We start from the raw sequence: 14,196 nt of genomic DNA, 5'->3' as shown, positions 1-14,196 counted from the left end.
TGATTCTTCATTAATAAAGTTCGTTGACCTCTATGTATTTGAATATGATTTAATGTAGGCAATATTCAAAAGGGTGCCACGGACAAACGAAACATGATAAATGGCTCAAATTTCTTAAGCAGACCTTGGTTGTGATTCTCTTTACTTCAGTAAACTAAAAACTAGTAAAACATAGAAAGTTTGCGACAAATCTGAAATTTTGATCCAAAAAGTCAATTTTTTACGAAAACGCTTTGTCAAATTCTCTTTTAACTTTCAAAACTGGATTGTTGAGCTTATTTTACATCTAGTTAGATGCCTCAATCAAGAATATTTGCATCTCCACTGCCAGATAAGGGGTGTTTTGAAGAAATTCATATAAGTATTGATAGATTTTTGACCACTCTGTATCTACATAATTGAAGTACTTGACCGCTAAAAGTTCCATATGGCTGGGTGGGCAATTTAGTTAACTATATTAAACATGTGTCAAAACTTTACATTATCAATGTACGTCGAGGGGTGACACCCCTAACTGAATTAATATTTTCATCCTTATTTTGCTTGTTACACCCTGTATATTATATGGGTCACCCTGTATAATGACTCCCATTGTATCGTTTCTGAAATCGTCTGAGTATATGCTCTCTTTACAATGTTAATTTAATTTAATTTCATTTTATCATTTCTGATTTTGCATGGGCAAACCCAGCAGTGCTAGCACTGATTTTCAGGGGTTCCTTGGGGTCAAAACCAAAAACATCAAAATCCTTTTAAAACAAGTACATTAAAATACAAAAATGAGAAATACAGATAATAACATAGAGTTGCACATACAATATACTTTATATTTTACATTTTATATATATTTGTTAAAAAATAAAACCCACACAGCAGATGTTATTTTAGGCTATTACCATGTAGGAAAATTTAATATTATTATCAATAAAATTAGTGTAAGCAAACTGTAAATATCGCTAGAAATATTCCGATTCGATTAGTTTACTACATCCTGAATTCAGAAATAGAAAATTATATTATGTAATGAAATATGTAAATCTATAACGTGATGAAATTAAACGAAACAAATAAAATAAAAGATTTGCTGTAATCGGCGGGAATTGTTAGACTTTTATCACTACGCTGAAAAGTAGACCCAAGTTAAGAATGATATAGTTGACCTGCCTGGTCTATATTGTGAGAAGACAAAGTATAAGGCTTGAATCAATGATTCTTGATACTTCTGGCGACATGTCACAATTTTCGAAATAAAATACATTGATATTAATCCGCGATGCTAAAAGGCCCGCCGATTACGAGCTGATCAAACTGTACTACTATACTGTTATATTGGATTTGGACCCGAAGAAATACAATTTATATAAACCTTATTAGTAACCTACTCAAATTAATATTTAGATATAATAGAATACAATAAAAAATGTTCCACTGATCAAAGTGTCAGAGTCAGCCAGTTAAGAAGGAAGTTTTTGATAACCAAACAACTAATCACCGAATTTTAGTGGAGTGAAGAAAGCAGACAAACTATTGGCTAAGAAGGTATCTTTTCTAACCAAAGACTAATTCAAAACATGTTGAATGAGACCACTAATTATCCGTTTCTTATTATAGCTGGCAATAACATGTCTGATCTCTACCAGTTAATAGTGCCGTATTAGGGTCAGTTGTCGGGGGATGGGGACAAAGGTAAAAAATTCCTGGTGGGCATCATTTTGGACCAGATTTCCCACGGAGAATTCAATTGTGTGCGAAGCAGTGTTCTGACAGAACCTTTTTTAGAATACTCTTGAAGGTCGCACAAGATCCTGTAGTATTCTTTCTTTCAATCGTTCCTTAATATTCAAACTCATACTTTGCTTTAAATCATTGCGCGATTGTTTTTCTTTGGCGCATCACAATTTTGATAGATACTCGGATTCATGAACAACCATGGAAGCTTTGACGTCATTCAGTTTCGAACATCCTGTAAAGAAACAAACAATGTGTCATTATCATTAATATTTGTCTAATTACGAAAACATCCGCAAACAATAGTTCACATCCACAATTGAAAATCCTAAATTTGACTGGCTCATTTCCGACAATTCCAAGCATTTCCCAGTAACATTGGCAACTTGAATTCTAGTCGTTTTCAGGAAGCAAGCCTGGAAATCCAGACATTTTTCTTACCCTCTGTAAGGGTGTGCGCTTATTTTCTAGAATAGTACATGTCAAATGGAGTCATCCATTTAGGTAACCCTATTTGAAATTCACACTCACTGTATGGAAGATTGAGATCATGTCTTCCATAGGCCTACAGTGTGTGTGGATTTCATTTGAAATAACCCAATTACCTTTGCATTTACAAGTAATTGTGTATATAGAGCTTGTATGTACAATTTGAAGTTTCCTTTAACTTTGTTGGAGAATGTGAGCTTAGCCGGTAGATCGACATTCACAAAATATTAATGATAATGTACATGAGAAGCTCCACACACTCACTTGAAGGTCATTGGGCTATTCCAGCGGAAATCCAGAAACCCCTATAGAAGACATGATTTAATCTTCAATACAGGGAGTGTGAATTTCAAATAGGGTTACCTGAATGGGTGACTCCATTTGGAATATGCTTATCCAGAATATAGTACACCCTTACAGTGGAGAATATTTTCGGTAACAGAAATGTCTGGATTTCCAGGCTTGCTTCCTGAAAACGACTAGAATTCAAGTTGCCAATGTTACCGGGAAAAGCTTGGAAATGCAATAGATTGTATAAAAGGTCATGGAATTGTTGGAAATTCAGGATTTTTGATTGTGAACTATTTTTTTGCGTATTGTATTTAGACACTGTGAATTTCCAGCAATCACAACTGGTCAAAAAGTCCGGAAATCTAAACTCCTCTATAGGGGTGTGCATCTATTTTCAGGAATATCCCTATCTACAACCCTTGTGTGGGAGATTAATAAGGAGGCCTAAATCTAGGAACTAACGGTAGGCTACCCATGGTTTTTGTTATCGGAAGATAAAGAACAAATGAAAAAGGAGAGCAGATGAACAAAGAAGTCACCTGGAAATCCCGGGATTCAAACCTCCAATCCCTCACATTGCCACGTAAAAGATCACCGACCTGTACTTACGGCGGTTTCGCTGCCACGGCCAGCGATTCCCTGAGTATAAATGACTTAGGCTGATTGCGTCATCGTATCATGTGATATCCATGCATGCACAGTGCTTTTCATAGTGGGCTTTAGTGAGATTCAGTTCGGTTAGGGTTAAGTTCATGTTTTCCATAGGGAGTGTATGGATGTGATATCCATGCATACACAGTGCTTTTCATAGTGGGCTTTAGTGAGATTCAGTTCGGTTAGGGGTAAGTTCATGTTTTCCATAGGGAGTGTATGGATTTCAGCCCATTTCACAGACTGCACAAGGTCATTCTGAGTAACTCATTATTTCCATATTGCCTTTGAACTGCCCCTGGCTATGTGACATAATATGAAACTCAAATAGCCCCTTTAGTAAGAAAGTACCGTGACATACCTGTAAGAGCCATTGTTAAACTGAATTCATCACGGACAATTTCTAACACCTTCTTCACCCCATTTTCACCCTGATAATGAAAATCATTATGGAATAATGTATAATTATTAAGGGGTGATATACCTTGTGTTTGTTATGTTGATGAAAAGTTTTGCAAAGATATTCATAATTGCATGATTTTCAATGGAAAGACCAAAAATACGTGTCTTCATAATATGTGTTTATTGGGATTTTCTTAAAACTGAAGTCAAACGTTGGTGACACGTTAGACTCATTTTGATAAGGTATTTTTATACTAATGTAACGGGGAGGAAGGAAAATCCTGCTACGCAATAAATAAAATAGACACAGATGGAATGTTCTTCAACTCTGGATTCAGGGACTTACTCGGGCGATATTAAATGTCAAATCCCGTTACACAAAATAAAACACATGGAAGACTTGTAGATATATGATGTTATGCTCCGGCTTTAATAATATAATATGTAGAAACAATATGAAGATGGTAAATTATGATGAAGATTGAATTGATGTTGACGAGTTGGAAGCTAAGATGGAAGTGAAGTAAAAATGATCTAAGGAACAAGTTCATGTGGGAAAACACTTGAAAACCAACTTAAGTACCATCTCTACAACAGCATAAATAATAACCCTAACTAAGCAATTACTTAATACAAATCTTAACAATGCATAACCGTTAAAGAGATAAAACTTTCTCATGAATTATTCATTCACCTACTCAATCTCAAGCCAAAAGATAAGTGGCAATAAATTCCACCGTACTTAACTAATTGGGATGATAATACACACTCATATGAAAAAATCACTTGAAATTGCTAAAGTGTACTTAACTCAAAACTTCTGACAAAGGAAGGCAATAAACAATGAAAACATAAACATTTGAAGTACTCATAAAATTGAGAATCAAAGGATGCAGGCGTGTTCATGATCAATGAGGTAAATGACCTTTTCAAATTAAAGATAAACCATGATCTATTAAAAACAATTTTAAAGACAACGATGAATTGATTACGATGGAGAATAAGTTTACTTAATGATGATCATGATCGATTAATGACACAACAGATAGAAATATAATCTACATACACTAATTAAGAATGACACAATCAAAATAAACAAAATAATAAACATGGTAAAGAATGATATTACCTCAAGTCCTAACATTTCAAACCCTACCCTTATTATTAAAACCAACCATTCTGGTGCCGGTTACACTAAATACCTGCATTACTTGTGCATCGTATTCATCAGCAAAATCCCAGTTCTTCCAAAGAATACAGCTCTGGCTCTCAATTGTTTTACACCGCTATCTACTAGATAATTATGTAAACAGTACTTACACCGTTAGCCAAACCCCATAGTATAGGCCGCCCTAAGAATACAGCTCTGGCTCCTAATGCGAGAGCTTTAAATACATCCGTTCCTTGCCTGACACCACCATCCATATAAATCTCTACTCCTGAGCCTTTTATTGCCTCGACTACTTCTGGAAGAGCATCAATCTGAAAAAAAATTATTTATGAACAATAATGGCAAATATAATGGGAGTGAGTTTCCCCAGTTGAGTTTCAGCACCTTACATTACACTAGCTTCCAGAGAAGATCGGCGCTCTCTTGCATGCTCTGATCGAAGCGCGCGTCCTGTTAATGAACGATAGTTGTGACATATGCGCGCCGAACGCAGCTTTGATATGGACTATGGCAGATACCTTCAAAATACGCGTAAGATAAAACGCCTAACCTTACACGCCTACGATGATCTTACATCTTAGACGTCTAAGTTGCAATCTTAGACGTCTAAGAATTTCGCGGTAGATTTGAATCAACGAATCACAGGGACAGAAATCCCAAACAACCAATCATCTTAAGCGTATTTAACTATTGACCAATGAAATCTTAGACGCCTAAGATTTAAGACGCGTAAGAATTTCTTACACGTCCAAAATTGACCAACATTAGTGGTGGACGGTATCGTAAATTAGAAAGATCTCAAAAAGACATTGACGACTATTAGCAGCTCGTAACCTATACTCAGTGTGCATGTGTATCTGATAGGGTCTGTGATGTGATCGATAGAAAACGAAGGGCAAATAATACCTCTCTCCACCTCTATCATATGTCACGGTGAATGGTTAATCTTAGGCGTCTAAGATTGAATTCGCCAGTACTTGAATACACTTAATATGATTGGTTGTTTGTGATTTCTGGCTCTCAAATTCGTCGATTTAAGTTTACCGCGAAATTCTTGGGCGTGTAAGGTTAGGTGTATTATCTTACGCCTATTTTGAAGGTATCCGCTATCCATACTTTGACGTGTCAATCGGCCAATTAGATTACCGGCGTGTTGCTATGATTATGTGACGAGTGTCATCCAATTCTCGCTATTCGCAACAAGGGCGCCGCCAGAGGTTTGCGATGTAATCGTGATGTATCACGGGAAAAGCGTGATGTAGCATGGGAAAAGGGCGACAGCCAAGTCCGCGCAATACGAATATTACCATGCTATTACATAGAACACGTGACAATATTTTTTAGTTTGTCACATAACGGTATTACACGCAAATCGATAGAGAACAAATTAATTGTGCACATGTCAAATCACATTATTAAGTATTATTGAGTATCGATTCGCGTGTAACACCTTTATTTTGACAAACTAAAAAATATTGTCACGTGTTCCTATGTAATAGCATGGTAATATTCGTATTGCGCGGACTTGATGTCGACCTTTTCCCATGATACATCACGATTACATCGCAAATCCGCTGGCGGCGCCCTTATTGCGAATAGCGAGAATTGAATCAGCCAATCAGAACCCTGTGTACGTTCATCATGAGCAAGTGCCGTTCTTCTCTGGAAGCCAGGGTGAAACGCCTCACACGTAATACCAATGCAAGTATGAATGGCCAAGTGGACCAAAAAACGTGTAAGATTATACGTGTAACCTTACACGTGTAAGATTGCATCTTACATACGTGTAAGATCGCATCTTATACGTCTTAGAATCTAGCGGATTGCTTAAATTGGCGAATCATATATAAAGACCCCATATTTAAACCATAAATAGCCAATCATCTTACGCGTATTCATCTTCGACCAATGAAATCTCGCCAGGCATTTCTTACGCGCGTAAGAATTGCCTATTAGGGATGGACGGCATTCCATTTAGACTAAAACATTCAAGTAAGAGATCCTGAAACACTATCAAAATCCCTAGCACGACATGTTTTCATCGCATCGCGCACTACTTCCACCTCGCCTGGTTACAATTGTAGCATATTGAGGAGTATCTAAGCAGAAGCAGATGTGCTTACTCTGGCTATGACAATTCGGGGGTACCAATAGAGTAATGTGAAAAAGAGAGTTTATTTTAAGGCAGGCGTAATGTACGTATGTAATACACTGAACAAATTATTTAGCAACTGCTGAATACAATATAACTGATGAGAAACCTAGCCTATATTGTTTAGTCTAATCATATTACATTCGTTATTATATGGTCAGGAAATCCACATACACCCACACAATTATTTTAGGATGTGTGACTTTTGCCGAGGTGTTTGCTACAGTAAGAAAGACCGATATGTAATAGCAGCCAGGTGCATCTTACAAGATGGGGTAGCATAGGCGTAGATCGGGGGGGGGGGGATAAATCCCCCAATATTTTGTCAGGGGGGATGGTCCATAAAATCATCCCCCCCCCCAATGTTGACGCCTGATAATGGGTTTCTGACCATATTAACCTCATATTTGTCCAAATTTCCACGCGCTTCGTGCGCATTTATTCTACTTTTACACCAAATTTCATCAGTTTAGCTTCAAAATAGCAAAAATTTTCGCGCGCATTTGTACCATAAACTTCTTCTGTCGCCAAAATGTGCTGGATTGACTATACTTTTTTCCCAACTCCATCCCCCCAAATGTCAAAAAGAAATCTACGCCACTGTTGTGTAGACTAATGTTGTTGCATTTGGGCACAAACCACAAACATGTATGTAACACAGCATACTGTATCAGTGGAGGAAAGAGACAGATATAGGAGAGTTCAAAGAACAAAAATACACACACATAGACTAGAAGCTTAAACAGACAAAACTTACCGAAGCTGGGACTCCGTCAAGTTGTCTCCCGCCATGTGCGGATACAAGAATTGCATCAACCCCAGCTTGAACGGCTTCTCTTGCACTGTCACCTGCATACAAGCAAAGATAATTCATAGTCCAACGGCTTACCATTCAACTACGCATTAACTTACGCAATTACCTGATCTCAAAGCGGTTATATAAATATAATTTGATGCAATCATGTGATTACAATCGCGTCCGCACAATGTCTCTTAGAATAAACAAGCATTGCGGCTCTGAAATTTCGGACGCATCGATGGTGCAAAACCTCGTTTTCTGCAATACTACCAATTCGGAATGAAAATGAAATGGAATAGCGAGTGCCTGAAAATTGAGAAATAATGTAGGCGTAGATCCCGGGGATGGGGGGGATAAATCCCCACCAATATTTTGCCAGGGGGGATGATCCATACAATCATCCCCCAATGTTGACGCTTGAATATGGGTTTCTGATCAAATTAACCTCATATTTGCCCATTTTAGCCCCCAAAGTGCAAATTTTCGCGCGATTCCCGTGCATTTATTCCACTTTTGCACCATATTTTATCAGTTTAGCTTCAAAATAGGTGGTGTTTTGTCATGCAATATTCTTCAAAATGTCTCCCAAAAATTCTAAAATTTAATCAGTACTGCACTTGGTTCCGATAAATGGTGATATTATTTCTTTGAACCGTTTGTAGCACACTGACAAATAAGGAGAAAGCAATCACTGGCATGGTTTTATACGGGGCACACGTTTGAAAAAATAACATGGGACGCGTTTTTGAACTAGGTGCGTAATAAGGATGAAAACGAAGGATTTTCAAACGGATTCTGAAAATCTGTATATCATACAAAATAATGTAGAGCTACAGCCAACGCACCAACATTTCTCTCATTGCGATATTTACTTGCTGAGAAAACTTCATTTCAGGGAACAAGTTTATACGTCTTTTATACATTTTTTAATGTCTTAATAATATTTCAATTATCGAATAATAAACTAGCCGGATGCTCGCCTGCTCGCACTTAATCAGCATTGACCTATTGCATGCATAATGAAAAACTTTAAACGTTTTTTGTACAAATTACTCACCCGTAAGCACACCCTTCGCAACAATTGGTAGCTTAGTGATACTTCTCAGCCATTTTATACCTTCCCATGTTTCCATGGTGATCAACTGCTTTTTAATGTAACCCCACAGGGCTATATCACCATTTGCTATTGCCCTTCTTATTTCAGGGTTACTGGGGTCATAACAATTTGAAAATCTGAAGATAAGATAGGGAAACACAAAATCAATATTTGCTTAAGAATTTAATGTTATTTTAGATAATACTGTTTTGTTGGCTAATATGACCATGGAAGTAGTAGACATGATATGACGGAGCATTTTATAATAGATTTGAAATTATCTCGAAGGTTAGTCACAAGGTTAGTATAAAACGCTTTGGACCTTTAGTACAGTGTGCCCCAATGATAATGATTAAATTCTGTCATAACCTCCAGTATCAAAGTATCCATACACTCAAAAACTGTAAAACAAGAGCAATATCGTAAAGGGCATATCTATTGCAAAAACAAGTTTAATTACATTCGAAGAGAATAATTATTACATTACAAGTTGACACTCGTTGCAATATTTTTTATTTGTATTTCTCATGAAAAAAAATGTGTCGGTAAATGCTGACTCGTACGACCCTTTTCAGCGTTCGAAGCGAAATTGATTTATGCAGCAGACTGATGACGTACATTATATGAAGAGTAGTCTCTTTCTAGCCAGTATGGTTACGCGTAACCAAACTGGCTGTGTAGGACACTATGTTCACGAGCAGTATGATAACACACGAGCTCTCGGAGAGCTCTTTTGATGTTCATTGATGTATATAATGCGCGGCCTTCACCACGAGAAATTGTAGCTCGCCAAAAAATTGTATTTTACACTTTTTTTGGCCCATAATCGGGCTTAATTTTGGCCGAAAAGGGGATCATTGCCCCCATTTCTTTTCATTTGCCCTCCTAATTTTCTCTTTCGTTTTTTGTCAGAGGGGCACTTTTTTCTTTCACCCCCTCTCCCGCTGGCTACGCTACTGCTCATTACAGCGTGAAAGATCAACATTCACTCGCCGTTCTCATGAATTATCGAAAAGACTATAATTTTGTCATTTTTAAAATGCTCTCTTTTTGTCATTAAAATGGTATAATTTAGGTAAATAAATATTAAAACACGCAAAACAAACTTCTCCTTCTATTGACTACTTCATTTCGTGACTTAATAGATTCAGTATCTTTCAGATATTGTTTTTTGTTTTAAGTACACGGATACTTTTGTGCACAGTATAATATTGATTTAATTCCCGCCAAATTTAGTGCTTTATTTGTTTATCGGGAGCACCATTCTTACCTATATTCTTCTCTTGGAGCCATGGTTTCACCTCGCTTTCTACTACTCCTATTTCCCATTACAGGTGAATCAACTGTTACTACTACAGCCTTGAATCCTGCTCTTTCTGCTTGTTTTATAAAAAATCTAGTCAACTTCCGATCTTTATAAGGGTGTATTTGCAACCAAAGTATGGCATTAGGGGCTGCTATCGAAATGTCTTTAAATGTGAAAAATGAGCAGTAACTAACAATCATAATTGTATTTAGGCTTTCTGCAGCTGTGGACAAAACACAAACAAAATTTGGACATCATAGTATCAGTACCACAATCGCCAGGTTATATACTGCCTCTGGTAATACGATAACCTGTTTATGTGGCCACCTCAATGACTCATAAAAATCTCAGAGCGAACTCACACAAAGATCCACACTATGCTCATCTATCAAGGTACGGTTCTTTAACCCCAATACATTTGCACATTCATTTGGGTACAAAAACTCATACTCTGAAACTTGAGGTCAAATTTTGCACTATGATTGTTTAATTGAGGTTATTATTATGCCATTGGGATAAAGCCATTGTGGTCCATAGTGTCAGGTTGAGAAGTGAAAACGCAGTTTAAGGCACAGGTAACGTAATGTCAATCAGAACATAATCCTTTAATCTTACCTCTGGCAGTAGCCTTATCTCCTTCAATATCAGCCCATCCCTGACCTGCTGTTGGTGAAATGCAGATAGGAAAACTTACAGGGTGGCCCAAAACAGTGGTAGAAAACTGACGACTTGAAACATCTCTCAGTAAACGTGGACGCAAACGATATCTTCATAATGATAAAACAAATATATGTATAGTATGCATAACATTTAAATATAGTATGGATGAATAATATATTTTGCAATGTTTTGTATATTTGTCCCAAATTATTTAATTTTATGTTTCTTAGATACTATGAATGTCAAATATATATAGGTGGAATTTATCCCATTACATATTTCTTATTACCTACCTTTTAAAAGCTTTCATACAGTCTTCTATTGTCTGCCCTTCATCTGCATGGTCCATGTAATATTTAAATACCCTGGCAGGTAATACATCCTTTGCTCTGTCTTCATAGTCTTGAATGCACACACTTATAAAAAGATTCAATGGAATAGTTTCTGATAACTTCTATCTTGACAAAAGGTTCAATAATGTGCAATAATATGAGTCTTTGCCTTGTGGAGGGTAAAATTGGGGGGGGCAGAAAATTTTGGCCAGCCGAGAGGGGCGGGAAAGCAAGGAGGGGGCACATATTCATGGGGTGCCTTTTAAATAAAACGCTCTAAAAGGTCTAGGAAAATAGTACCGAAACGCTTAAATAAACAAAGTTTCCTGGTCGATGCTCTCAATATATATCTAGACCAATTTTAAAAGTGTAGACTAGGTCTTGTTGGTCGAAGCGGATGGTAAAAGGACTCATAAAAATTAAACGGTATTTGCGATTCACTTAACTTTCAACAAGGTTCAAGTTCAACTTGGTTCTTACGTAAATATAGATTCTTAATCATTCTTTGCTCTGTTGCACTTTGTCTACTCACCCATACGCATTTAATACTACCTAATGGTACAATAGTACATGTAGGTATATAGGCCTATATACTAGTAATATGCTACTGTCACTTGTACAGTGGTACATATCATTACTCACAACCTGACAAATTTACTTCAAAGACAAAAACAAATTGTTTTTCTTACAGACTAGTACCGTCAAATTCCTTCCAAGTACTCATTGTAGATATGAGCATATAATAATTTGGCAAAATGTAACTTGGAGCTGCTGGTTTTTCTGACCCGTTTTACGTTACACTAGGATCCACAACATGCTCATCTATCAAGGGCATAGTTCTCTAACCCCAATACATGAGATGGGATTATTGAACTATGCCATTTGGATGAGGTCATTATGGCCCATAGTGTTATAGTAACAAAAGAGGAGGCTTGACCTTTACCTTCAACCACTTATATTACTGGTTTTCTGAACAAGGTAATTTGGACAAATGACCCCAACTATTTATGTAAACAATGTATTTGCTCAAACTGACAATTCTTCATATCAATTTCAGTGGTTAATTCATGTCTTGTTTGCCTAAATTGTGCGAACTTTAACCAGCGTATATTATTAAGCATCGACATGTCCAGGACATGTCCAGGCCCATTTCACCTGATCAGGTCAATGACGAGTTAGGTGCGGGATTGTAACTTTTTTTAAATTTTTAGATAATTTGGATAATTTGTGTGTTGTAGTATAGGGTGAAAAATCTGCTATTTTAGATAGTTACAAGGTTGTTTTTTTAGCTATTTGGCTATTTTGTGGATCATAATATCTCATTATCTAAAATATCAGATATTTGGATATTAGGGACTTATAAAATTTTTATTGATTTTTTTTACTTAGTAAGTGGTGGATATTAAGATATTATCAGATATTTAGCTATATATCTTAATTAGCCAAAATATCTGCTAATTTGATATTAGCTCAAATATCCGATATATCAGATATTTGGATATTGGGATATTAGGGACTTATAAAATTTTTATTGATTTTTTTACTTAGTAAGTGATGGATATTAAGATATTATCAGATATTTAGCTATTATCTAAATTAGCCAAAATATCTGCTAATTTAGATATTATCTAAAATATCCGTTATATCAGATATTTGGATATTAGGGACTTATAAAATTTGTATTGAATTTTTTTACTTAGTACGTGATGGATATTAAGATATTATCAGATATTTAGCTATTATCTAAATTAACCAAAATATCTGCTAAATTAGATATTATCTAAAATATCCGCAATATCAGATATTTGGATATTAGGGACTTATACAATTTTTATTACCCATAATAATATGAAAAATATCCGAAATATCCAAATTATCCTAATCAGCCATCATAATATCCAAAATATCTAAAATATCCAAATTATCAAAAATAGCCCTAATAATATCCAAATTATCTAAAATATCCAAATATCTGAAATATCCAAATTATCCTAATGACCCATAATAATAGGGAAAATATCAGAAATATCCAAATTATCCTAATTAGCCATAATAATATCCAAATTATCCAAAATAGCCCTAATAATATCCAAATTATCTAAAATATCCAAATTATCCTAAAGACCCATAATAATATGAAAATATCAGAAATATCCTAATTATCCTAATTAGCCATAATAATATCAAAAATATCTAAAATATCCAAATTATCCAATAATATCAAAAATATCTAAAATAGCCAAATAATCTAAAATATCAAAATATCTGAAATATCCAAATTATTGTATACTAGTGGGATACCGCGCTTCATGCGGGTCCCGCTAGATGAGTAAATGGGAGCGTTCACTATAACAGGAAGATTTACTGAACAGGTAGAATCATTGAAAAGGTACATTTTATTTATATAAATATGTCTCTTCTTACGTTTTCTTTTTTAGCTTCTTCTGCTTAGCTTGTCATGCTTGTGATTTTCCGTTTCCATGTTCTTTATTTATTTAACCCCGTTCCCATCTGTTCTCATTATTTTAGCTTCTTTTTTTCTTATATTTCCTGATTAGTTTCTTTCCTTCTTTGTTTCGTTCCCGTTTCATTTAGTCCGTTGGCCTATTACTCGTACCTTTTTTTTCCTCTTTTTAATTGTCTTTTTCTTATAGTTCCGCTTCATGTTGTTTATATATCTTTTTCCCGTATTTATTACGTCCTCTCATAACGTGTCTGTGGACGTGTCCAAGCGTTATCATAATCCCGTCACCCGTCCATGTACCTTTTTGTCCTTTATTTTCCTTCTTTCCGTATTATCATGTCCGCTAGTCTCTGGCTCGCAAGTCGCGTGGTTTCTGCGCCATTTACTCGCGCATTGGCGTAGTGCGCATTACGCACGCGGCGCCGACGCGTTGCCGGCCAGCTGCACGGACGCGTAAGCTGGCAGCCGATTTTCATAACAAAACCCCGTTTTACCCCTATTTTCACTGTTTTTGCAGCCAATTCTTGACCGTTTTCAACCAAATTGGTTTTCGCATTACCGTCTCGGTATATGCCGCAATGTCCCGTATGAATTTGGCGACATTTGGATCGAAACTGACAGAGCCTTTAACTTTCATACCCGCACGAACCCCCAC

At 36.1% G+C, this 14,196-nt stretch overlaps 1 protein-coding gene across 1 annotated transcript; it reads right to left on the bottom strand.

Moving 5' to 3' along the window:
- Window positions 1–1,565: 1,565 nt before the first annotated feature.
- Window positions 1,566–8,886, bottom strand: LOC140139783 (2-Hydroxyacid oxidase 1-like). Its single transcript, XM_072161495.1, has 5 exons — window positions 8,741–8,886; window positions 7,642–7,733; window positions 4,882–5,043; window positions 3,521–3,590; window positions 1,566–1,963 (listed from the first exon to the last, which is right to left on the bottom strand). Exons 1-5 carry the CDS (start codon window positions 8,814–8,816, stop codon window positions 1,893–1,895), a joined length of 471 nt encoding a protein of 156 aa, XP_072017596.1. The 5' UTR covers window positions 8,817–8,886; the 3' UTR covers window positions 1,566–1,892.
- Window positions 8,887–14,196: the final 5,310 nt, after the last annotated feature.

This window comes from Amphiura filiformis, chromosome 18 (genome assembly GCF_039555335.1).
Source record: "Amphiura filiformis chromosome 18, Afil_fr2py, whole genome shotgun sequence".
Taxonomy (NCBI): Eukaryota; Metazoa; Echinodermata; class Ophiuroidea; order Amphilepidida; family Amphiuridae; genus Amphiura; species Amphiura filiformis.
The sequence above is the reverse complement of the archived record's forward strand: the minus strand, read 5'-3'. Positions and strand labels throughout refer to the sequence as shown.